This window comes from Gekko japonicus, unplaced genomic scaffold, assembly GCF_001447785.1.
Source record: "Gekko japonicus isolate JY-2015 unplaced genomic scaffold, Gekko_japonicus_V1.1 scaffold2261, whole genome shotgun sequence".
NCBI lineage: Eukaryota > Metazoa > Chordata > Lepidosauria > Squamata > Gekkonidae > Gekko > Gekko japonicus.
The window spans coordinates 193,769-220,641 of record NW_015175431.1 but is presented as its reverse complement, the minus strand read 5'-3'; the positions used below and the strand labels follow the sequence as shown (position 1 = coordinate 220,641).

Sequence of the window (26,873 nt, the reverse complement as noted above, 5' to 3'; positions counted from 1 at the left end):
TAATAAGTCACCCTGTTTTGTCTGTTATCCCTTATTAACATATTCCAGCTACATTCGTCTGTTTCATGTGAAATAAAAGGGGTCTCGTGGTTCCATAAAGACTGGCACATAATGTATAGCATAAGCTTTGGTAGGCGAGAAACATTTAATTAAAGCAAATCCCTCGTCTCTTCACGTATCCATTGAAGTGGCTCTAGGCCACCAAAACTATTGGTGTAATAAATGTCACTTCTTTGAGAAACCACGAGTCTGTTTTTGGGACGTATTAAAACACTGTTACTACTGTGAGAAGCTACCCTTGCAGTTTTTCAGGCTTCAGCCTCTTGGAAGTTGGGGGGGGGGGATGTCACTGGGCCGAAGATATGCCTTGGCTCCACGGGACTGCCCTTCCAGATAGCAAGCGTTGAGTGGGACTTTGCCTTCGAGCCTGGGCAAGCACACTTTTTTCCTCATCGCAGGATTGTCCCACTAATGCCTATTGCCATAGAAATGCTTCTATGTAGAGGACGGAAGTATTTTCTCAAAGAACCTGGCAGACTACTGAAGACACGCCGAAGTCAGGGCGGAACTGGAGGGTTGCATGTCCGGGTTGCAGTCAAGGTGCCCCGGGGAAGTGAACTCAGAGGCGAGCGGACCGAGAGCATGGCCGGTGCTGACTCAAGAGGCTCTCCCCAAGCAATCGGTCCTTTGCTCCGCACTGGTAAGGCGCCTCGTTCTGCCCTGAGAGCGGGGAGGGAGGCAGTGGAAGCGCCAGCCTTTTCCATTGCGTGCAAGAGAATACGGGAGCCCTCCTCGGCGGGAGGGGGGGACTAGGAGAGGAAGGGAGCGGCGGCAGCAGCCTGATCGTCAGCCGCCTGAGCTCGCGCCAGCCGCAGGGCAATGCGTTAGTCTGCTGCTGTTACCGCCTTTTTAAAAAGACTTCAGTCAGTGTATTTAATTGTTGCTAGCGGGGTGGTAATCCAACATGGTGCCCGCTTCACCTGCTGAATTGTCGCCTGTTGATCGCCAGTTAAAAACACAGAGCTGCTGTAGGCAATGTTCCCTCTAAGCTGTGGAGTCTTGAGAGCAAGAATTCTAATTTGTGAGCTCCTGGCATTAAAGTTGTGAGCCAGCGATTTGGCTACTGCATAAATCAGTTTGCTGTGGAGCCATCTCTCCTGAGCTAAACCAAAAATGTGTGACCCGGAGGCCAAAAAACTGTGAGCTAGCTCACACGGACTCAGCTTAGAGGGAACACTGGCTGTAGGATGTAAGTCTAGTTCGGAGGGGCGAGGAAACCTGTTCCTCCCCCTCGAAGAGTTTATGGGAGGGGTCGTATATTGTCTCCTGGAGCAGTTTTGTTTTGTACTAAAAAAGGAGATAATGTAGTTTTGCCACGTCAGGAAGAATAGACAACCCCAAAAGGGGACTAACCAGTTTGTTTGGAGGCTTTGCTGTCATTATTTCTGTTGCTACCACGTCTTGCTCTTGTTCACTTCTCCTGTAACTGTGCCCTAAAGACCACTGAGATAGTAGCAAATGCATGAATCTCTTGGCCAAGTTCCTTTCCTTACTCATATGCCGCTGATTGGCATTGTTCTTCCAGTTTATCTAGCATAGGCAACTAGATATTTCTGTAAACAGCCTTTTAGTTGCTCAAAGTGTAATGCTTTTTTATTGCAACCCTCACAGTTTCTCTTCTACTGATTGACTTACATATAGCAGTGTGTCTCACTCTAACAGTTCAGGGCCTATAAACTGAGACAAGGCAAGTTAAATGTTTCCTTTGACTGCATGATTCTTGGGCTGCTCTGTAATACTTTCGGCTGCCCACAGACAACACCATGCAGCTGAAGTCAGCTAACTTCCTCACTTAATTTATGTTACTGCCAAGTGAAAGGAACTATAGCACATTCTAGAAGTGTCTGAGGCTTTGCAGAAGTCTAACTTGGCCTTCATTGTCATGTGAAATGATCAAAGGGGAGTAGATAATCCTTACCAATTACTGGAATTAAGTAGAATATGGGGTAAGTAAACCTCTGAATACCTTACTTTAATTATACTGCTCATTTAGCGTACAGGCCTTGAGCAATGTCACAGTAGATACAACAAAAATAGATAATTTAAATAACCAACCCAGTTACTACACTTGAGGTCCTTTGAATTTAATTATATGAACAAAAATAAAAAGTCTACGGCAATATAAGTCCTATATCCACAAGCGCCAGAAGTTTCTTAACCTTGTCTGTTGTTCAGCCCCCCCATTATTGCAGAAAAGATGAATAATCCACAGATCCCTAATACTGCAAAAGGCACCACATTCCAGTAAGCAATGCTCCAGAGTTTCTATTTGTCCTGAAGCACAGTCTCAAAGTCTGTTTGACTATCCTTTGGATGGGGTTTAATCTTGCAAGCATAAATGTTCTCCTGTATCAAGGAACAGTTACAAAATCTAAATATGGTAAAGATGCCTTTGAATAAGACAATCCTAAATATAAAGCAGAGCATACTCTACAGGTTCTATTCGTGGTGCTGATGAAGACCAAGTTATACAGACATTTGTTCAACACCGAAGGTGCTGCTTATTTTTCCAATATCTCCAAATCACTACTACTGAAACCCAGCAGTTGGGGTCTAGTCTCCATTAATTTCCTCCAAGGGGTAGGATAGGAGTCCGACTTTAATAGACAGAGGCACCTTTTAGCTTCTGTGGCAAATAGCATTTTCAGCCAATGCCTGAAAACCCTTACCCATACACGTGCTTCCAGAGATTATAAGCCCAGTTCTGCCCTTAAAGAGACATTAGGCACACAACTTGGCATCCCTGTGATCTTCTGCAAAAATAGTGACAAAAGGAATCTAGCATCTCTCTCGATTCATACCAGAGGTCCATAAAGAAGTTGACCACCTACTTTTGCATAAAAAACTGAAATAGCAGCAGGAGCAAACTGGCCACCTTTGCTGGGGGGAAAAAGTATTACAGCCTTTGTTGCAACTAAGGTCCTATTATGAGCATTCTTAAAATGGGCCCTCCAGGCCAAATTAGCTTGGAAGTGAATTCCTTAATAACAGAACTGGTTAATTTGCTCTATGGGTTTCCCATTAATTTGCCAGTTGTACTTCTTCAGGTGATTAATATTAGAAAACACCTTGATTTCCTTTCATTGACTGTCAACCCTCCTGGACTGCAATATTCTGAAAAGACCTTCAATGATCATCAGAGGCCCAAAGGAGATCTAGCTAACATAAGTGCATCATCAGCATATAATATTATTGATAATGAGGTGTTAGCCAACATAGAAGAATGGAATTTGGGGGTTCTCAAAAGGGATGTGTAAGGAAGAGACTGGCCTGTGTGTAAAACAGCAACATTGAAGAACTGAGTGAAATCAGGAGGGGGAGGATCGACCTTGCAAATCATTGCAGAAACTGCCCAGTTCTTAGCTTCTCAAGAGCTGCACATCTGAGATATCTTAACAGCTGGATTGGATAGAGGGAGGGATAGCCTCTTAACAGGTTGTTCGGAGGTTAAAAGCCAAAAGGTGGGGGGGAAGGAAGGGCGCATCTTTGGGGCAGATTTTTTCCTACCTTTTGGAGTTTGAGTAAGTTTCAGCTGATTTTAATGACTATTTGTATTTTGGCAACCAATGAAGGACATTGAGTTTTCCTTTGTTCATCTAATTATTGTTAATCAAGGTTGCCTTGCCTTTTCTTTGATAATAAAAGTACTTTTGCCTGATTTACTGAACTGGACTGTAGAGCCTGAAGCTGAGTATCCTGACAGAGAACCCAAAGCCTGCATCATACAGGATGCCATATCATTTACATACAAATTAATAATGGAGCTAACAGGCATCCTTGCAGAACATCCTTCTGTAAAAGATTTGAATTGGACAAGTGACCTTCCAAACTATAGCAAACACGAGCTGAAGAAGAATCATATGAGATTAGTAATTGACTGAGCACCATTGTTAGCAGCCCTTGTTAGCCACCCTGAGCCCACTGGGGAGGGCGGGATATAAATGTGAAAAATAAATAAATAACTTCTTGATTAATCATAGCAATCTGGTTGATTTAAGATTTCCCTAATTTGCCCCACGAATGGTCCCTTGGGACTGAATCAAAAACTGCCCGGAGATCCAAAGCAGCATATAATATGCTTCTTGGAGCTGAAATATATTTCCTGGCTAAATGATATAAAACCAAGCAATGATCTATTTTAGACCTTCCAGTAGCAAAGCCTGCTTTTTCAGGACATAGAATCTTTTCAGAAATCACCCAGAACAATAATCTCTGTAATAACAAAGAGGCATAGAGTTTTCCTAATGGAGATAAGAGACTAATTGGATGGTAATTAGGTGGATTCATCCTATCATCTTTTTTATAGATAGGTACTATAATCGCTTGTTTCCACATGCTTGAGCTTATACCAGTTACATTTATTACTAAAAAAAAATTGGAGCCAGAATAGAGCCCCACCAGTTTATGTTATACTGATATGTTCTACTGGTACAATTCAATGGAAATTATATCTGGGCCAGGAGCTTTCCCAGTTTTCATTTTGCCAAGAAGGTTTTTTAATTTCCTCAGGCAAGATCTTAAGCCAAGGGAGTAATTGCCTGAGACTTTCTTCCAAGTTAATAGAGGCACAGGTGAAAAATAAAGTTTGGAAAAGTTGAGTGCTCATTCACTGGCACGAATATAGAAGGGTATTATTATTATTATTATTATTATTATTATTATTATTACACTGAAGGCTGATGTTACCAATGACCAATATTCTTTGGGATCATTAGTCCTCAAGGTAGCAATCAAGGAATTCCACTTTTTAATACTGCCAACAGCCTGCCTTGTTGTTGGGGAAATTAGCTATGTGACAGAGGAGGCCAGAGGGGTACCAGGGATCACACACCTGTATATACCAAGGTCCAGTACAGTAGGAAGACTTCGTATTTGAAGAGTAAGTTAAATAATTTTTATTGCTGTCCATGGTGGCTGGGATTCTAAGAGCAGCTTAGGTTTGTGTGTATGATTTTTCCTTTTCTCTCTTACAAACTGACTCCGCTACTACATCACAAACTGCTCTTGAAACTCCTGGGTTTCCAAATCTGTACTGTGAAGAAATCCACAGCCATAGCAGATCGGGGTCCCCAACATGGCGCCTGTGGGAGTTGTGCCCGCCAATACCTTTCCTGGTGCTGTGTAACTGAAGGTTTTGTGGCTGACTCTGCCTCCTTCAGCAGCCCTTTTATGGCACCCGTTCTGTCGCTGTGCTCATTACACTACATCAGAATTCCAAACTTGCCTGCAGGCTCAAAAAGGTTGGGGATTCCTAATTGGTTCCTGGCCAGGACATTTAAGAGCATAGCAACAAAAAGGACTTACACTTGTAGGGTTTGTGATGAATAAATGATGCTAGTAAAGGTTCCCTTGCTCGAAAGCCAGTCGAATCCGACTCTAGGGTTGCGGTGCTCATCTCCGTTTCAAAGCCGAAGAGCTAGCGCTGTGCAAAGACGTTTCCGTGGTCATGACTAAACACCAAGGCGCACAAAACGCTGTTATTTTCCCACCAAAGTGGTCCCTATTTATCTACTTGCAATTTCTTGCTTTCGAACTGCTAGGTTGGCAGGAGCTGGGAGCTCACTCCATCATACGGCACCCGGGTCTCGAACTGCTGAACTACTGACCTTCCACAGCCTGCAGTTCAGCGTCTTAATCACTTGAGCCACCACAGCTCCATGATGCTAGGCAGACATAATTAGTGTCCACATAAATTCCACTGCTCAAAGAAATAATTATTTCTCTTTCAGCCACGTAGTTTAGTCCCTTCTGTCCACTCATAGGTTTTCTATCTTTATCTAAACTACTGGTTTTCACCCCATGTGTCAGGACATTCAGGTGCGTTGCGGTACCCATTTACCACGTCACAAGCATCTGTAGAGCTGCCATATTTTACTGCAGATTTTTGGAAGAACCTACTGCTAGTGTACAAGTATACACTCGTGCACCAAAACTGCAGCTTCTCTTTGCATGGAAGATTAGTGGAGCAGTAGGACAGTGAGGCAAGGACGCTCAGCAGTGGAGAGGATCCCCCCATGATTGTGACCTTTTGCTTGCTTCTCCCTTGAGTACTGCTCCTAAGTGCTTGACTTGTGTTTCCTTACCACTGTTGCAGCCTTGACACGGGTGAGGTCATAACTCTGGCTTCCCTTGTCTAGTCATGTGACTGTCACATGCTTTCAGCTAAGTGGGTCTCATTATGCTGCCAGTGGATAATATGGGTCCTGTTTCAGGAAAAGTTAAAGACCTATGATCTAAATAATAAGTCCAGTAGTACTTTTCCACATTACATTAATGATGTGTAATTTTCCATGGAAAAATTTCCAGTGGTGTCTTTTTCTATGGAATATTATCCACCTCATATAGGTAGATACAGTATTTGTTTATCTACAGTTTTTAGGGCTGTTGTGCTTCTGATCAGCACATGTTTTTGCAAATCAGACATTGTAGGTAGGCTAAATTTGGGATATATGAAGTATGGACAAACTCTAGAGCTCATACATGGTCCAGGCTTATACAGGGTGCAGTTGCCTTCTTTTGCTAATGTTAAATTTTGTTTAAAATTATTTAAATGTTTAAATTATTTCTTTAAATTTGAATTGGAAAAATTCCAGGGGAAAAATCAAATCCACATTTTTCTGGAAATGATTACAAGTACGTCTTTTCCATTGCCAATATATGAGTAAGAAAGAATTCTAGAGGATACCTGACCTGCAATGCATCTCAAAATGAAATAGTTATGTGTGTATTGTATAGCTCTCCTTAAATTACATCTGTTTGCATTCTTAGTTGCAGGGAGCAGGTCTCTCAAAATTTGTGTAAGCAGCAGTCTGATGGTGTGTTTTTTTAAGTTCCTTTTATTCTAAAGAGTATTACTTCTTAATTATTCTGAAGGCTTTTCTTCTTCCTTTGTTTTTTTTTAGGTGGCTTGTAGAGACAGTTTTTCCCGCAGTCTCACAAAAAGAGTTTTGCTACCTAATGATTCTTCCAAACTCCAGAAATGGCTTAATCTCCTCTGCTTGTGTTATTTGGACATGTAACCAATGCTATAGAGATGAAAACTTACGTCAAATGGAGACCTGTACCTGAAAGGAACTATTTAAAATAGAAGAGCACTTGGCTGCAAAATGGGAATGCTTTGCTCAGTTATAAAGTTTGAAAATCTCCATGAACTGAAGAGGCTGTGCCACTGGGGCCCTATCATAGCTCTCAGTGTGATAGCAATATGTTCTGCCATGGCTATGATCGATGCTGTTCTGTGGTACTGGCCTTTGGACACAACAGGAGGAAGTATCAATTTCATCATGCTTATCAATTGGACTGTTATGATTCTTTACAACTACTTCAATGCCATGTTTGTTGGCCCTGGATATGTTCCTATAGGATGGAAGCCAGTAAGCGAATGATAAAATTGGAATAAAAAAGAAAAAAAGATTAATGTTAATGATATTTCCTAACCTGATTCTAGCATAGAATGGAATTTTTGGGCCCATTTATTTGATGTGTTGAATCAGGTCAAGAGGGGAGCCATCTGGTTGGTAGCCAGATTTGTACCCCGTTATTCCAGAGTGAAATTAGAATCTTATCCATAACTTAAGTTCCTGTCCTGACCAGTGTTTGCTAATTGTATGAATTGTATGAATGACAAACGCAGCACCACACAGAGTCTGGTCAACAAAATCTGGTCAGCTACATAGGAAAATGGAGACTAAGGCAGCAGTATTATGCATATCAACTTGGAAATATGTCTTTTTGAACAAAGTGGGGATTCAAGCCTAATCATATGCATATTTACTTGGAAGTAAAGCTGCTTCCATACAGCTCTTGTTGCCACTGTGAATGCAGAGGCATTTGCAGTGGCAATGGGGTGTCCAGATGGCAGTTTTCCCTGCACTGTTCTTTCCTAGGCCTTCTGCAACTGCCATTTCTCCCTGTGCCAGTGGGCAGGGCTTTAAAAAAATTCAGCAGTTGCTGGATCATTACAGTGTAATGAAGTGTTAGTGATCGGTTGCTGTGATCTACTAGCTCCTCTGAATTCCCAGCTTTCATTTTTTTTTTAGGTCTCTAGCCTTTAGACTTTTTAAATGAAAGCTGGAAATTCAGAGGAGCTAGCACTAGATCACTATAAAATTATTGCTCTGTAGTGATCCAGCAATTGCTGATTAAAAACAATAATAAAGCCACCTGGTGATGTATGGGGGAAATAGTGCCAGTTTGGGTAGGACCTTTAAAAATGCAAACCTTCAGCCCCCACATGTACAAAGGTGCTTTAATTGCAAAATTTCTAAACACCAAACTAGATTTGGGAAAGATTACATCAAAGCAGGGGAAAACCCAGAAGTGGAGCATAACCTCTGTGTGGAAGCAACCAGAATGTTACCAGGATGGGTGGGAAGTTATAAATGGGAGGGGGGGGATGCCAATTCTATGTTATGCAGATAGTGTGAATGTGCATAAAAGTGTTTTTTATATAAGGTAAATGCCAGATGAATGAAGGGTGAGGATTGTTTCTCATATATGTTCTCTCTAATTAGAAAGGATGTGCCAACCATACCCAGATAGAACAAAACTATAGGGGTTGAGATGTAGTCTGCAAATTTTAACACTTGCTCCGCATCTGCCTTTTTTTTTACATTTTGAGGAAAACTCTCAGGACTGCATGTATCTTCAGTACTGTAAAGTATGCCAGTCTTACAAGGCTCCACGCTCACATCACTGCCGAAAGTGTAACAGGTACCACTACTAACCCCCCCCCCCAATATAGAGATCTGTATGTATATTATAATAATAATTGTTCAACACTATTAACATCTATTTAAGTAAACAGCACCTTGGAAACATTTTGATGCTTTATGTATCCTTTAGACCTTAGAAATAAATCCCCATTCCAAACTCCCACATTACATTTGTACCCACCTTAAATACAAATTTAGAACACTAAACAAGAGCACTGATTTGAATTGTTTTCTAGGTGTGTGATGAAGATGGACCATCACTGTCCTTGGATTAACAACTGCTGTGGGTTTCAGAATCATGCCTCCTTTACTCTCTTTCTTCTCCTGGCCCCCCTAGGATGTATCCATGCTGCTTTCATTTTTATCATGACCATGTACACTCAGCTTTATAACAGGGTAAGAAAATGCTCTTGGATACCTTAAATGTCAACAAAGAGAGTTAACTAGCCTCTGAAAAGGAAAGTGATCCATACCTTCTGTTTTTCAACTGTGACGATTGTAAACAGATTACATTTGTATGATCAAATTGCAGTTTTCGGATTTGGAGACTGTATAGGTTAGGGTTGCCAAGTCCATCTTCGCCCCCAGTGGGGGACTTGGGGGGGGATTCTCAGAGGGGGCAGGGCATCCCCGACGTGATGACATCACGTTGGGGATGTCCGTCCGCGCGCCCCCTCCTCGCCTGCGCGCCCAATCTCCTCAGAGATCCTGCATGGGGAAATGCCAGCTCTCTGCACTTAAAGGAGCCCCTTTAAGTGCAGGGAGCTGGCGTTTCCCCGCACGTTTCCCCACGTGCCCAAATGCCGGCTCCCTGCACTTAAAGGGGCCCCTTTAAGTGCAAGGAGCAAGATCAGGTGCGCTGGGAAATGCCAGCTCCCTGCACTTAAAGGGGCTCCCTTTAAGTGCAGGGAGCTGGCATTTCTCCGCGCACCTGATCTCGAGCGGAGATTTGCGTGCAGGGAAATGCCAGCTCCTTGCATGTAAAGGAGCCCCTTTAAGTGCAGGAAGCTGGCATTTCCCATGAGCCCGATCTCCATGGGGTGGCTGTGGGTGTTGGGGCTTGGGGGCGGGGCTTCCCCGGCAGCCATTTGGCCGGCGGCGGGTAGAATCCCCCCCAAAAGCGGGGGACCCCTGCCAAACCGGTGGGGTTGGCAACCCTAGTATAGGTAGTACCTTTTGTTTTATCCCACTTTATTCCTTCCTGCACCTGAGTGGCCTCTCAGTAGTAGAGCATCTGCTAAGCATGGAGAAGGGCCCAAATTCAATCCCCAACACCTCTTATTAAAACTATGAGGTGGCAAATGACAAGAAAGACCTCGATCTGAGATCCTGGAGAGCTGCTGCCAGTCAAAGTAGATAAACTGACCTTGATAGACCAATGGTCTGACTCAGTATAAGGCAGTGTCATATGTGTTCTGACCTGAAATTAGGCATTTCTTATTGCCTGCACAAAATCTCACAAAAATTTCCTAAAATTGAAATACTTTGCAGCAATGAATAAATAAAACTGTAACTAGAAAGGAACAATAAACAAATGCATTAGAAGGAGGCATAGAATTTGTAATTAATGCATTTTTGTCGACTGGTTTGCAAGCACAGTTCTCTCTTCGCTTGGTAGGTCTCCAGAACCTACCTGCCAGTGTGGTATGAATCATGCACTCAAACTTAGACTGTGATTAAAACATAGAGAAAGCATGTTTTTAATCAATCAAAGATCTCCTTCAGGCAAAATATAACTTCTGCAAATTTTAGCTTGCTTTGGCATGTGTTGTAATAAGATCTTATAATCACCTTTGAAGATGTGCCAAGGTACAGTCATGCTAACAGAGAGTTTTTGTTTGATTATTTGCTTTTATAACTGGCTGTTTTTCTGAATTTCTGTATCTTTGTTTCCTTTCCGTAGGTATCCTTTGGCTGGAGTTCTGTAAAGATCGATATGAGTGTAGCCAAAAGAGACCCCCGCCCAATTATACCTTTTGGATTATCTGCATTTGCTGCATCTTTATTTGCCTTGGGACTGGCTTTGGGGACAACTATAGCAGTTGGAATGTTGTTTGCAATCCAAGTGAGTCTCACTTTTTAAAAAACAAAATGGCACATGTTGGTACTTCTAGAGCAGGGGTGTCAAACTTGCAGCCCCCAGAGTGCTTCTATCATGTTCACAGTGGAACTGGCTGTCTTTTGCTGCTTCTTCCAGTTCTGCTGCTGCTGCTGCTGCTGCATCGTAGGTTTGCAGCTTACCGATACACACCCAAACAGCATACTCAAGATGGCAACAGCACAGACATTTTGATGCAATAATTCAGAGCAAGAGGTGTTAGTTATTAGACACTGTTAAATAAACAAAATATTGCAAGAGTGCTAATGTTTTAAGCATGATTCTATTTTAAGTTTAAAAAAATGTTGTGTTTGTGTCCTTTATAAAGTTTATGTCTCTGGTACCTGGCATTACATTTTATGACACACATGGCTCGGCTCATTTATGTCAGATCAGGCCCTCATAACAAATGAGTTCGACACCCCTGTTCTAGAGTACTGTCTGTGATGTAAGAAAAACTAAGTAATTCTTTTTGATTCATTGTACTGTGAATAATTTGTTGTTCTGTAAGTCTTATTCCCCGCCCCACCCCCCCATCAGCAAACAATTCAAAGTAATTTAACTGGCTGAAAAGCTTTCAAAAAGACGTGTTCCCTATATGCTGGCTTTTGTGTAAATGACATGTTTAAAGAATATCAGTGCAGATTGTGTTAAATTGTTTTGTGTTTGCTGACTATGGCTGTGGGTCCTAAGCAGTGCTCCCTCTAAGCTGTGGAGTCGTGTAAGCAAAAATTTTACTTTGTGAGCTACTGGCATTAAAGTTGTGAGCGAGCGATTTGGCTTCTGCATAAATTAGTTTGCTCTGGAGCCGTCCTTCCTGAGCTAAGACCCAAATGTGTGAGCTGCGGGCTAAAAAACTGAGCTAGCTCACACTCACTCAGTTTAGAGGGAACACTGGTCCTAAGTAGTGATAATGGGGCTGTACTGCATTAATGGCAAGTTTTTCTCCTGCCACTGAAGTCTTCTGTGCCCCTGAAAGTGTGACACGCACACACCCCAGTCAGTGGATACCTAGAAACTTAGGGGCTGAAACGGAGGGGCTGCATCATGAAGTAGGGATTCAGTGAACATTCCCTCTTCCACAAGTGGAAATGCATACAGCATACCGAAAGTGAGATTAGGACCCAAGCCAGTGTACCTTTTTAAGTAGCATGTTAAGAACTAATCTTTCTCTGTCTCTCTCATAGATGAAAGTTATTTTAAGGAACAAAACTTCAATTGAATCATGGATTGAAGAAAAAGTAAGTTTCTGTTCTAATGCATTTTTAAAAGTGTATTGCAGATGCTAATCTGTTTTGCAATTTGCCCCTGTATACTGAAACAGGAAGCTAAACAATAGGCCCCACTGTTTCTGTTCTTATACGTTAGTAGGGTCTAACTACAGCCAAAGCACTTGCCAATGGGAACCCGTCATACTTTTATCTCAGCTGAGCCCCTTGAAAGATGTTTTAAGCAGGAGTCAAACTTGGCGAGCACAGTATGCATTTATTTAGAAGGGTTGAATGCTCTGTTGTGCTTAATTCATAATTATCTTTCTTCTCCTATATGCCTCTTTGCCCGTATGTGATATGTTACTCTGCAGTTCCCATAAGTATGGTTGTTCTGTGCTTAAGATGGTAAGTGCCTGGGTAAGGGGACAACTGAGCCTGTAGCAGCTTCTTGGTCGGGAGAGGTTTGAGAGGAGTACCTTGCTGCTTATCTAACAGAAGCACAAAAGCTCTTTTTTGCATTGTTCAAACATTTGGGGGGGGGCACCGATTGCAACAGATATGAACCGGGTTAAATGTGAGGCTTATGTATTCTCTCCTTCCTCCCCTCATATGGCTCAATAAAATTGAAGACAAAGGCTTCTGCCAAAACCATGGAGTTGCAGTGTCTGAATGTGGTACCTTAATAAACTGAAATGTAATTTATTTCCTTAACTGGGATTCCTAACCAGAGTATAATCCTGGTTAAGAATACTGATTAATTGACTGGAATTAGTTGAAGGATACCAGTTTGAAATAGTACACTAGGGGAGGGAAGCCGTGTTCCCTGTAAACTGAGTTAGTGTGAGCTAGCTCACAGTTTTTTAGCCTCCGGCTCACACATTTTTGTCTTAGCTCAGGAAGAATGGCTTCAAGCTAATTTATACAGTAGTCAAATTGCTCACTCACAACTTTAATGCCAGTAGCGCACAAAGTAGAACTTTTGCTCACAAGACCCCACAGCTTAGAGGGAGCACTGGAGGGGAGTATGCCAGTCTGACATTTCACCAGATTTGTGACCATCACAAACAAAATCCAAATGTAGCCTTCAGTGCAGATAACATCCTTACTTGTGTTTTCATCTGCATCGAAAACACAGCTTAAATTCATCTGTTGAAATATCCCATGGCTTTCATAACATTTAGTGGGAAATAAGATTTATGCGTACATTTGTTATCAGAAAATAACTGTCCAATGACTTACAGATGTAACGTATTTCATCTCCTTCTTTAAAGTTGTCATATTTCTTTCTTTGAGTGTAAGATCAAGGACCTTTTCTGCATGATCAAAAAAGTGTGCGCCAACTGCATTTGTTGATATAATATTTATACATAAATCCATTGTTGGAACACTTATGTCTGTTTGTCCATTAGTTCCCTAACCAGAAAGGGCTTCCCTGTTTAATAAAGTAAAGAGAAATATTTAGGTATTCAAAAAAAAAAAACCTCATGCCCCTATGTAGCTGACACATCAATTAACATGGATAGAACATGTCCTATATGTAAAAGAGATGGGTACTTTAGATGCAGTATGGTAAATAAAGTTGTGTGTGTTTATTACAAAATGTGTTATTTACTGTGTATCACTAGAGGTCAGTATGATGCAAAATACAAAAGGCTTATTAAAACAGGCAGTGCAGTAGAAAGCTTGGGATGTACAAGTACAGTAAAAGTTTTGAGGTATACAAGAACTGTTTATGTCAGTAAACACAAAGATACTGTGATAGTGAAATATAACCATTGAGGTAAAAGTTTCCAGTTATTCCTTTTAACCAGTTTGGTGTAGTGGTTAAGTGTGCGGACTCTAATTTGGGAGAACCGGGTTTGATTCCCTGCTCCTCCACTTGCACCTGGCTGGATGACCTTGGGCAAGCCATAGTTCTGATAAGAGCTGTTCTTGAAAAAGAGCAATTTCTGTCAAGAGCTCTCTCAGCCCCACCTACCTCACAGGGTGTCTGTTGTGGGGAGGGGAAGGGAAAGGAGTTTGTAAGCCACTCTGAGACACCTTTGGGTAGTGAAGGGTGGGGTATAAATCCAATCTCTTCTTCTTCTTTTTTTAAAAAAATACTGTTCTATGTGTACACTTTGTCCCCAGGGGACATGAGGAGTCAGATCTCTTAATCCACATGGTCCATTTCGGTTTCCTTTTAGAAACAGGTCCAGACAGCTAGCCAAAATGTAAATTTAATACTTCTGGACGCAATTCAGAAGCTTGTAATGTTTCAGACTGTAATATTTTAAATTACAGATTGGTTCAAAAATCAGTTCATATTATTCTTCATTGGTGGAAAATTTTCTTGATCTGATCATGTCCGGAGGACCACATTCCCCACAAACATACAACACACTTCCTCTCTTCAGGAACCTTCTACTGTTTTGCTTTTGTTCTTCTTTCAGGATTCATCTCCAGAATAGTTAATCCTGTTTGCCTTCCCATGTCAGCTGGAGTTTAGCGCCCTTATTCCATAGCCTAGCCTGCCTTTTAGCTTAGAATTCTGAAAAATGCACTGAGATTTTTTCCTCATCCTCTTAGGTTCCCTTGCGGCCCCCTAAGTGACTTGGTGTGGTGGATCTCTGTTGTGTTCTTGGCTAGCTTGAACTCTATGAGCTTCTTCCTTTAATTCAATTTATTTATTTACTTACTTCATTTGTACCCTGCCTTTCCTTGCGATGGGGACCCAAAGCAACTTATATCATTCTCCTGTCCTCAGTTTTCTCCTTATAACAACCCTTTGAGGTAGGTTAGACTGAGAGAGTGACTGGCCCAAGGTCACCCAGCGAGCATCCATGGCATGAGTTGGTATTCAGGGTCTCCCAGGTACTTCCAACACTCTTAACCACTACACCACACTGGCTCTCTGTTCACTTCTTTGAATTGATTGATATCTACAACTGACCCTCCATGACCCATAAGCCAGAGTTTGCCGATCATGTAGTCTGAGTACTACTTAAAACTAGCGTTAGAATTTTATTGTTAGTGTGTAGAATTTACTGTACTTATGTACCTTCGTGATAGGCCAAAGACCGTATCCAATATTACCAAACGAGAGAGACTTTTGTTTTCCCTTATGACTTGGGAAGTAAGTGGAGTAACTTCAAGCAAGTATTCACTTGGTCTGGAATCCCAGAGGGAGATGGCTTGGAGTGGCCTGTGAGGGAAGGTGCTCATCAGTATAGTCTGACGGTAATTACCACACCCATCCCCTCACCCACATTGAAATGAACCTGACTATCTTTAAAGTTGAGAAATCACTGTCAGGTGAGATGCTCTGTAATCTTTCTGTGCATATTTCTTGCAGATAGAGCAACTGAAACAGAAAGCTGACAAACGAGTGAGGAGCGTAAGTACACCTGGGATGCTTCTTCTTTAGCATCTTCCGAAATCGATATGGACTGACCAAGCAATCCTAAATAGAGTTACACCCTGAAGTCAGTGGGCTTAGGGCCAAACAAGACATTTTAAAGTGATTTTAGAATGCTGTGATTGCAGCGGGCTGAGGAGCTCTTGACCTTCCCCCATGCTTTATGAAGTGCCAGAACGGCAGGACACCACGCCTGCAGCAGTTTCAGCACTTGAGGAAACAAGAGTGCTGTGTTGTAAGTCCAATCAGGATCAGGCCCTTTCAGCATTTTGAAATCATGTTAAAATTATGACGGTGTCCTTGTGGCAGCCACGGGATGCCAACGTGTCTAGTTGGATCCCGTGTAACTCTCCTTTGGACTCTGTTAAGTGTCATTTATTCTTGGGATACTTTTAATTTAAAATATCCTTTTGAAGGTACTTTGCTCTAACATTTTGTGTTTGACTGAAGGCACGAAGTCCTATTATGGTAGAAACCCCATTACAGCATAAAGCATTGATCTTCCGCTAAGTCATGACCTGAATTAGAGTCTGCAACACCTGCAGTGCCATGATGGGGGGGAGCAGAAGAAGAGGAAGGAAGGAAGAGACAGCTATTGATATGGAAAACATAAAATAATAGAATAAAAAAATTAAAAAGGAGAATAGAAACTGCCTGTACCAAAAAAGTTGAACTCTGCTGATATTGAGTACAGTTTGGCTCTGACTAGATGAGAAAATAAGTTTCATAAGTCACGACTAGAAGTGCATTATGCTCACCCCCCCCCCCCCCCCCCCCATTGCCCTGCTGGAGAGAAGATAATAATATCCATCTCATTGTCACAGGAAAGCCTTGTTAAATCCTTAGTGCTTTAATGAGCCCAACCATGCAAAGGTTGTATATCCCCAAGGAGGTAAGAAGTTAAAAAAAAGACACCAGAATTGAAGCTTCCAAGAGTTCTCTGCTCCAGTCTGCCCTTCTTTCTTTGTGCGAGAAGTCTGCATACTCTTCTGAATCTCTACATGCGACTTCCAGGTGGCTTTTATAAATCAGAGACGTGAAGGACTGCAGTGTTTACATACAGTTAATCGTATTCCCTCGGTTACATTCCTTGAGTCGGGAAGATCATAGATAAATGTACTACATGTTTCTTCTCTGCCACAGAGATCAAGATAATAGCCGGCAGTTTGTAGTCGTCAAGTAGCATCAGACTGTACATTTTATCTGTGATTTTTCAACAATGGCAGGTACGGTACCGAGCAATAGAAGACTACAGTGGTGCCTGCTGCCCTCTCACAAAAGGCTTGAGAACCTTCTTCACCACTCCATGCACTGAAGAACCTAGAATTGCACTCAACAAAGGGGATCTGATTTTAGCCACTAGAGGCTTGAAGTTAGTATTAGCATGTCTCTGTTTGAAGTTTAGTTGAAGAGTGTTACTGGAACAAATGTCATGCCCAGTTAATGTATTCCTTATCTTTCAGACACTGGATGTATGGAGACAAAATTACTGATTTGACAACTGATGGTAACTTTGTTTTTTAGTTTTTTGTTTGCTTGTTTGTTTTTAAAGAATTCTGCTGCTAATGGTACATCATTTGATAGACTGATTTTCTTTTCAAGGGTTACACTTTTCAAGTTCAAGAAGTTATCTTCAAATTCTCCTTTCATTTTTCGTAAATCAAACTCTTTCTGATGCTTATGAAAGGAATGCTGAAAGCATTTCTTCAGTGCACAAAATTTACTATAACAAGTAGGAACCCGCAAGGACTTGCGGGAGGCATCTCACCTCCCCCTCTCCCACTATTTCCTATTTCCTGAAAGCCTCCATAGTCTCTCCCCTGTCCCTTCTTCGCTCCTTGGGTTGCCAACCTCCAGGTGGGGGCTGTAGATCTTCTGGAATCACAACAGATCTCCCGGCTACAGAGATCAGTTCTCCTTAGAGTTGCCAGATTGAGGTTGGGAAATCCCTGGCGATTTGGGGGTGGAAGTTTGGGGAGGGAAGCAACTTCAGCAGGGTATAATGCCATAAATTCAACCCTCCAAAGCAGCCATTTCCTCCAGAGGAACTGATCTCTGTCATCTGAAGAGCAGTTGTAATTCTGGGTGATCTCCAGCCTCACTTGGAGATTGGCAGCCCTAGTTCTCTTCAAGAAGAAGAAGAGTTGGTTTTATACCCCACCCCTTCACTACCCGAAGGAGTCTTGGAGCGGCTTAGAATCACCTTCCCTTCCTCTCCCCACAACAGATACCTTGTGAGGTAGGTGGGGCTGGGAGAGTTCTGAGAGAACTGTGACTGGCCCCAGGTCACCCAGCTGGCTTTATGTGGAAGAGCTGGGAATCAAACCCGGTTCTTCAGATTAGAGTGCGCCATTCTTAACCACTACACCGAACTGGTTGGAATTGATTGCTTTGGAGGGTGGAGTCTATGGCATTATTACACCTCTGAGGTCCCTTTCCTCCTCAACCCCCCCCCCGATCAGGCTTCCCCCCCAAAAAAAAAAAAATCAAGGGGTTTCCTATCCTTTTACCCTCCTCTTGACAATCCCCAAAATCACCCAGTCAGGTTCTGCAGCAAGATGGGTATTCAAACTTGAGTCTCAGACCTTACTCTGAAGCTCTAACCAGTACACTACACTGGTGTTCATAGGGTGGCTGCTGTTGAACAGTAGCAAGAAGCCAGGCCAGTTCAGTCATGCAAGTTGGGTGGTATCAAGTCACCCAGAGGTTGCTTCCAGGCCTAGGGTAGGGTTGCCAACCGCCAGGTGGACCTGGAAACATCCCAGAATTACAACTGAACTCCAGACAACAGAGGTCTGTCCCCCTGGAGAAAATGACTACTTTGGAGGTTGGCTTTGTATTCAGCTGAGGCCTCTTCCCTCCCCAAACCCTGCCTTCCTCAGACTCTACTACAAAATCTCTGGGGTTTCTCAGCCTGAAGCTGGCAATTCTAGGCCCACCGCTGGCTGCCGTGAGTCCTCCCAAAATAGGCTAGAAAAGGGCCCTGCCTCCTCCACTGACCTTTTACAGACAGAAACCAGGCTTGGAATACTGTGGTTGCCTAGCAACAGCTACTGTGGGAATCTGTTGCTTAAAGCTACAGGTGCCCCTATCATCTTTGGATTTTTTAAACTGCCAGCATTTTAGAAAGGTCTGTCTTGCCTGTTCACAGCTCCAGTCACCAGATTTAAGTATCCAAAGATATCCCAACTTTGCTATTAGAATATGTTTAAATAAGAAGTATGCTTGTACACTGTCAGGTATCTTCATATAAATTATAAAGATCATTCTTTATCTTGTAAGATCCTTAGAGTTTATAGCTTCTCATTCAAACAACTGAGAACAAGTGATGTCCATGCAGAACAAAAATTTTAGGGTGGTCACTTTTTAGGGGCACATCACGTTACAGTTTCTGTACATGTATGGCCCTTAAATTGTAATAACTTTCCAGCTAGCCATACTTTCATCATGACTGGAAAAGGCAAAATGTCTTTGGTTTGGTCCCTGGCATTGCCAGTTTAAAGATCTCATGCAGCAGCCTGAAAGCATAAAGAGCCTCTGCCAGCCAGTTTGAGATAGACCATTCTAGGTTATCTGGACCAATGGTATGATTTCATAGGCACAACTAGTAGTTCCCAGTACTTTGTGGAACAGGGGGGAACATTTTATTTGCATTTTAGTGCATTATTAAATCTCTGAGAAATCACTGCAGATGGGTAGTGTGTGCTGGCATTATAGGCCAGAGATACTTTGATTTAGGTATCCACCTGTGAGACCAGAAAAGCTTACTCCACAACCATCTGTACATACTTTGGTTGGTGGAAGGGGCAGGAATATAGGGGTGATCTCTGAAAAGCATTGCTGTCTTCTGTCACTAATTTGCTTGTTTTTCTCTCTTAAGATGGGAAGAGAATCAGAGGCTGGTTCCCAAGAAGGTGTGTAGAGAAATGCCTATATGATTCTGAAACTGATCAACAGTTGGATGGAGAAAAGAAAACAAGATAGCACTTCCCTGTCCGTGTATTAGTAAATGGATTTTTTTTTCTTTTGGACCACTGTCCTTTTACTTGAACTGTTCTGCATATTATATACTTATGCTTTGAACAAAAAGTGTATTTGTGTATTCACAAGAATAGGTGCCCCAGTGCCCTAACTGTTAACACTTTTGCCATTTTTAAAATGGAGGAAGCCATTCCATAGGATGCCTTTTGCTATTGAAATTTTATAGTTCAGATCATCATTTGATCCATTTTCATTTTATTTAATACCAACGGTACACTTCTTGATTTTAAAGTCCTTTTCATTAGAAGGCATCTAGATGACGTATTCTGTTTGTTACTTAACTGTTACATTCCTCAAGTTGCCCTTTCACCACGCCCTCCCACCTTGAAATAGGAGAAATTTGGATCAGTGCAGATGCAAGTAAAAGGCTTAATACCTGGAATAATTTTTTTTATTTTAAAAATTATGTGAATTTTTGTCACTCACAAATAAACACCAATATGTATTCTGTATGTAGTCTGTGATGGTTGTTTATAGAAGAGTTTACTGCAGAATTAATGCAGTGAAGTTTTACAGTAGGAGAAGACATTAATGTAAATACTTGGGTGTTTTTTCCCAAGTTCCTTAGGCCTAAAAATTCATTTTCTTCCCTTCCATTTGCTAAAGTGAACAAGGGCATCCATCTTCCACCTGTCCAAAATGTTTCTTTCAACAGTGGTTTCCTCTGCAATAAGAGAAAATACGTAGATTACTAACCCAGGTTTGTTAAAGATGGATTCTGTACCATACAGTGAAGAAGAAAGCAGTATGGGTAAGGTGTCTGTAGAAACGTGAATACAGGCAGGTATATTCATTTGCCCTTCTGACACTGCTGTTGGAATCATGTTTGTGCAACACTCCTGTGTTCCTTCCTATAATGACTTTTACCTTTGCTTCAGGTGGACTGCTCTTAAAAATGCATAGTAATAGAACCTCATTGTATTTAACAATTTAGTCTTAAGATGAAACTGCTCTGAGAGGGTGCTTTCTGATAGCATAGGCACCTGTCAGGATCCACAGCAAGACAGCGAAGTACACGCTTCCAAGAAGGTTTTACTTTTATTGAAAAGCCATAGATGCAGTAACACGAACACTGTTAGGAATGGCGGGTTACCTATGCGCCTAATAGGATATAGGGCATTTGTATGCGCCCCCCCCCCAAGTACTACCCAATTAGATGGGCTCCCGCGCGTGGGCATTTGGCAGATTCTCTAACGGCCGCGAAGCTCGGAACGTAAGAAGCTCCCACGAAACCTAGACACTACCAACACCTCCAGTGACCTTGATAGATACGCGTTAAAGCTTTGAGGCAATTAAGCGCATGAGAAGGAATGCAAAGCAATTAGAAACATACACCACACTCATGGCAGCTTCATCTGACAGCACCATTCACTCAGTGTTCAGTATACCTTCTGAGGACCCTAACCTTGATCCATGAAGTAAAGGACTATACCTACAAGAACTTGTAAGTTTGGATTCTGCAATAGCAGAAGAGAAGTTTCTCTTAACTCGGTTCTTCTTTAACAGCAAGCACTGGATTTCCATTCCCAGTCAACATTTGCTGTATTTTAAAAAGGCTATTTGATGTAGTCTTCATGATTTGGTCAAAGCATGTCATTACTGAAAGTGTATACTGAAATATGCCTTGTGCTATGTCTTGCACTAGTGGAAATGCAAGACAAGGTTGGCTTAGTGAAAAGGCTACTTGTGATGACTTGTGTTTCTTCCTGTAAAGTTTTTATGGCTGTGTTGAAGAGTTTGAAATACGAGCTTTGAAGGTTGAAATGAGTGACATGGAAAAAACATATAATTCTCACTACCTTATTAGAGCTTTTGGTTAGCAACACTAAAGAAAAGGAAGCATTTAATACAAATACATCAGCTTTCAAGTAGCTGAATTCAAAGGTTATTCTCCACTGCAGATAACATTTCCAGTGTCAGAGGCAATATTCATAGGGTAGGGAAGCACTATTATACTGCCCCCACTTTAAAGCTTTCAGCATCTGGCCTCTGGGATAGTGTTAGACTAGACAGAATGTGGTCTACTCACATTTGTTCAGGGAACACTAGAACATGTGAATAGCTTCCTCATGGCTGTTATCTCCATGTGCAGGGAAGAAAAAGGAAGAAAGTTTGACAGACACTTCCTGTTGATAACCTCAGGTTGAGGGCTTAGAAATTAGGAGTTTCTCACAATGACAGGGGTTGTAGAAGAACCTGTATCTGATCACAGTCTAGGCTTATAATGCTGCTCATATGTTTTGGTGTTGATATTTGAGATTGCTGTTTTAACCTTAACTGTGATACTGTAAGAGTCATTTCTCTTGTTTAAGCCAACTCACAGTCTGTAGCTAGGTTGCAGCAAAAGACAGACCATTGACCTGGCAGTATACAGATAGTCCTTTGTGCCTGTGTATACCTCAGTTGCTACAAAGACAGGCTATTAATGTTGAAGCTGAGCTACACTGTTTCTGTCTGACATCTTTCATTGCCACTTACAGCACAGGGAGGCTATTCTCCAGTATCACCTTTTTCTATCAAGGTGAAGTGAGAGAAACACATAAAACCTTACTGAATACCCGTGGAGATGGGGAAGAGGACTTTCTCCCATGTGGGAGCAAATAAGAAAAAATACTGAGAACCTGAGGAATTATTTACCATTTGTAAAGATGCTATGCTCAATATATCTGTACCATGTCCAAATCTTTGCTCAGAGAAGAAACACAAGATCTTGAGAGAGTCACTAGAGTTGCTCATGTTTCTGTGACAAACTGGTAGCCAGCAATTTGGAATGAGATCCATGTGTCCTATTGACAGAATGTTGATTTTTTCAAAGCTGTTCTCAGTTTAGTTGGCCATATCCCCCACCTGTATAGAGATCTTTAATGTTTTCCAAAACTTTAAAATGGACAAAAAGTAGGGCAACCTATTCATGTTCACCAGAGGAGGTATAGCTTCCCTTATAACCAATCTTTTAAAAATCTATGTGCCAGAAATGTAGCAGAGAAGCTATCTGATCAATTTCAGTATCATGTAAACAACAACAGAAATGGGTTTGAATGTATGGTGCTTAACTCTATGGGTAGAACAGATAGCTACTTAATCAGCAAGGAATGTGCTGCAGTATTATAAGTGCTTCAGTCCAATTAAGCATCTAGTTGAGTTTGCAAATACAGCTATAGCATACTTGCCCTCTTCCCTCCCTCATGCACAGGATTTTCCTTTTTTTCTTTTTCTTCTTTATTGCTGAGCAGTACCTATATCTATTTTCTTCTTGTTTGTCTATGGCTGGCTCACCCAGTCACTTGAGTGTATGTGTATAGATACATATATATAGGCCCAGTCCAGGAAACTTCAGAAATGGCATTCAAGAGGCTTTTGAGAGTTCAAAATAGATCGTGGGCTACAGCGCAACAAGGCGGCTAAGACTCAGGTGAGCTCCCAAGAATCGCTGACATTCCACACCTTTAGGGGGGGTGCTTTGGTTACCCGAGATCCCACCGACCCTCCCGAAGAGAGAGTTGGTTGCAGGGGAATTGCCCTGGTCTCCTCATGAGCGGTAGCAAGCAGCTGGAAGACTGAGGCTGTCCCGAAGCACGGCGCGGAGCGGCACAGTCATGGAGCCATGACTGATAAGCTGTGAACACCCAACTACGAGAGCCTGAACCTCACCATAACATCAGTGAAGATAAGAACTGATGTGAGCACCGGTAACTGCAACAACTTTATCTCCAAAGATATCTTGATGTCGCCCATTTAAATTTTCCAAAAAGAAAAGGAACGAGACATGGAGTTCCCCCCCCTCCCCCTCATGAGCAGCTGCCAAGAGACTGGGAAGTTAAAATCTTTGAAACTATTTAGTGGGGCAAAAAGACTCAATTACTGCTATTTGAACATTTCAATAGACTTAACTGCGATTATTGCGGAATTTGTACTTTTGAATCTGCAATGCAACGCCTTCTCCTCCTACTATATGGGATTTAAAAATAAAAGGGACTGTGTTTAACATTCTTAATGTTCTTGTTAAAATGGATTCTGGCTATTTTTGATGGTGCAACTGCTCTCAAGTCTGTTTTAACATCAAAAATTTACTTAATGATTGCTTCTGAGAAATATTAAAGAGACTCCATATTGTTTGGTCTATGTAGAAAGATTCTTGGATTTTAACATAGCTACTGAGTCTGGTGTTTTGAATTAGCGACCAGTTCTGCAAGACTCTCTGGGAAAGTAAACAAGAGAAAGCTGACCTTGAGCAACAGAACTGTGACTCAAAATTAAAATGAAGTTACAAAATAATTTCAAAGTAGAGGCGTTAGATGACCCAGAAGATGTACAAAACATGCAATTTAACCTGCAACAATTTCTAGAGATGCTTGAGACCACAATTCACCAAGAGATCCAGAATACTTTTCATAGACTGTACAACAAGGAACTGATCTTACAACAGGAAATTGCAAACGAGAAAGAAGACCAGCTGACTGTAATATGCCCAGTAAGGAGCAGGATTCCAACCAAGATGAACTATTTCATGGAACTTTGCTTTCAGACAAAGAACTCATAAGAAGCAATACAAGACAAAGTAAAAAAAATCATGGGAAGAGCAATAATTTTTTCAACTCTTGAAATGCCGGAAGAGAGAATACAAGATGAGTTGTTATATGGCCTGGCTTTTGCAAACAAAAAAAAACATGAAAAACAATACAAGTCAGAAAACTTCACCCAATGGAAGTATGGAACATACAAGGGAAGAAATAAAGACCACCTTCAGCACATACAAAGAGAAAACACGCCGGCTTATGATCATCAAAAATAAAATTCAAAAAAATTAGATTGGTATAAGGAATGCTGATATATGTATAATGGTTTAATCTGAGTTATAGCTGGGAATAAAAGAATAACAAAAATATTTAAACATAAATGAAACACATAATTATAAAATAAAGAAGGATAATTTGTTCATGTTAAGAAACATGTAATCTACAGCTGTAACTCAATAAGAAAGACATTATGGATCTAGATTCACATCTTGGCGTTGATTTTATTATGTGGTGCAAAGAGAAATTGCTAACCTGTTATATTACTGTCTAGATGTTGTTTCCAACTATTAGAAATATGTAACATTGTTAAAAAGATATTTGTTAACTTGTTAAAGCTTTAGGTAATTTTTGTTTGTATGTTATGTGTGAGCAAACTGACTAGATACTATCACAATGTAATACTCTCACCTTTTTCTTTTGAAAACCAATAAAATATTATTAAAAGACAGAAAGAAAGTTCAAAATAGAGAAGTGGTCAGGTGGAATCGGGTAGGATGTATGAGGTGAACAGATTTAACAGGTATTTAAGCATGTTTATGAAACCCTGATCACACATTTAAGTGCATGTTCAATCTGTGTATAAAGTACACTTGACTGGCCTCTATACATGCATTGAGTACATCACATTACTCTATACATTACTCTATACATGCATTGAGTACATCACATTACTACATTTGATGTATATAAAACTGAACATGTGACTGAAACACCAAATTTATCCAGGAACACATGATGGCTTTTTCTTACAAACAGGTATATGACCATCTCACCCACTTCCCTCCCTCAGAGGCAGAATTTTCCCTCCATTTTTCTCTCCCTTTCTGACTGAGCAGCCCTTTTTATCTAATTTCTTCTCTGAAAATCTGTAGCTGTCCCACCTTGCCACAGTATATCTTGCTGCTGGCTCAGCCCAAGAACCTGAAGGAAGGGATAAGATCACCCCTTTAACTTAAATTACTGAAATGGCACACAAGAGACTTTTTAAAGTTCAAAAATAACAAAATGTTTTATTCACAGTAGAGGGGAAAAGGTCAGGTGAAACTGGGATAAAATGTCTGAGATAAATCAGTATGGGCACAGACTACAATTTCAAGTAAATGAGAGTTTAAGCTTTTCACACAGTCTTAGAATCTTTAAGATGAGAGGCTTTTTTCCCAGTGTTTCCTAAACTCTCCAGTATACTCTCTTGAACTTAACTGTCTCTTTTGGTTTTCAGAAGCCAGGGATAAACTATCCAGTTCCCAAATCACTAAACACATCAGTACACTTTCTTGAGTTTTACTGACTTTTCAGGTTTCAGAAGGCAGACTCTAAACACACCAGACCAGGGATCACTCCACTCTTTGCACTATCTCCCTTTTTTTTAACTGGGTAGGGAATTCTTCTCTCACCAGACGATCTATCCCTTTTTCTGGCCTGAATGGGAGTTTTAACTGATCTACCTACTCCTCCTGCCAACCTCCCCAGTTCTCCATCCATTAAACTGCTCTCAGTCAGGGCCCACGCTCAACTCACAATAACCAGTCAAATTCCTTGGAGCAGCCTGTCACTCAAGCTTTCTGGTTCTGTGAGGCATTAATCCTTCACAGTCCATTACCTGGTTACACAGCACTTACGATCTTTTAAAGGGCAGTCCATCATAAGGTGTATGTGCTTTTAGGGAAGATTAAAGGGTGGCATATTTGGCCATTCAAATTCTTACCATAAGAGCACACCTAATGTAAGATGAGCCTCTAAATTCTGTAGCTGATTAACAAAAGCTGTACAATAAGTGAAAATCCTACCCTTCTGCACTAATTTTCTACCACCTTCCTTGCAGGACCCTTTATTTGGAACAGGAATGATGAATTTTATATATTTTCTGGGTTTAAACTACTTAGATTCATGGAAGTGCAACTGCTAAACAGACCAAAAAGATAATATTTATGTCTCTTTTGGAATTATGTTGCTTCCTTGCTGAACAATTCTTTATATTGACTCAGAAAAGTTAGCTGAAAAACTTCCTCCATGGTTGTAAAATTGTTGGTAACCCCTTCATAATAATGCTGTTTTCCATGGCCACAAAGAGTTCATGCAGTTTACACATCAGAACATATTACAATCAATTGGAAAAGTACTCAGGGCTGAAATATATCAAGACTGTGGAGAAAACTTGGCAGAGCAGATTTAAGCATACAACTCCGGTAGCAAGAATTTACTCCTTGAATGAAGTCTAATACAATTGGACATTTATAGGCTTCTGCATTTGTAATATGTTATGCAATGTTAGCAGTATCTTATCAGCTAGGAAATTACTCTGATTTGTTTGGGAGTTCTAAGATTGAAGATCTGTTTCCTGTTTCCAGAAATTTGCCACAGCTGCCAAGAAGTTGCTTGCTACTGTGCAGATTAGAAGCACAACTTTTTTAAAATAACACCCCAGGGCTCTACTGTACAGTATCACTCTAACCAATGTTATTCTCCAATAATAGTGCTTACCTAATAAGTAAAAGCTAACATATCAAGCTCTGGATAAGAGGTTCTAATCAAAGTACTTAGACAATATGACAGTGC

At 41.2% G+C, this 26,873-nt stretch overlaps 1 protein-coding gene across 1 annotated transcript; it reads left to right on the top strand.

Annotated features, from left to right (window-relative positions):
• The first annotated feature begins 634 nt into the window (after positions 1 to 634).
• On the top strand, positions 635 to 19,952 carry ZDHHC6 (zinc finger, DHHC-type containing 6). The gene is made up of 11 exons (XM_015425840.1): positions 635 to 700; positions 6,963 to 7,433; positions 8,681 to 8,772; positions 9,011 to 9,170; positions 10,678 to 10,839; positions 12,060 to 12,113; positions 15,135 to 15,302; positions 15,418 to 15,459; positions 16,707 to 16,852; positions 16,944 to 16,987; positions 19,361 to 19,952. Exons 2-11 carry the CDS (start codon positions 7,167 to 7,169, stop codon positions 19,462 to 19,464), a joined length of 1,239 nt encoding a protein of 412 aa, XP_015281326.1. The 5' UTR covers positions 635 to 700; positions 6,963 to 7,166; the 3' UTR covers positions 19,465 to 19,952.
• Positions 19,953 to 26,873: the final 6,921 nt, after the last annotated feature.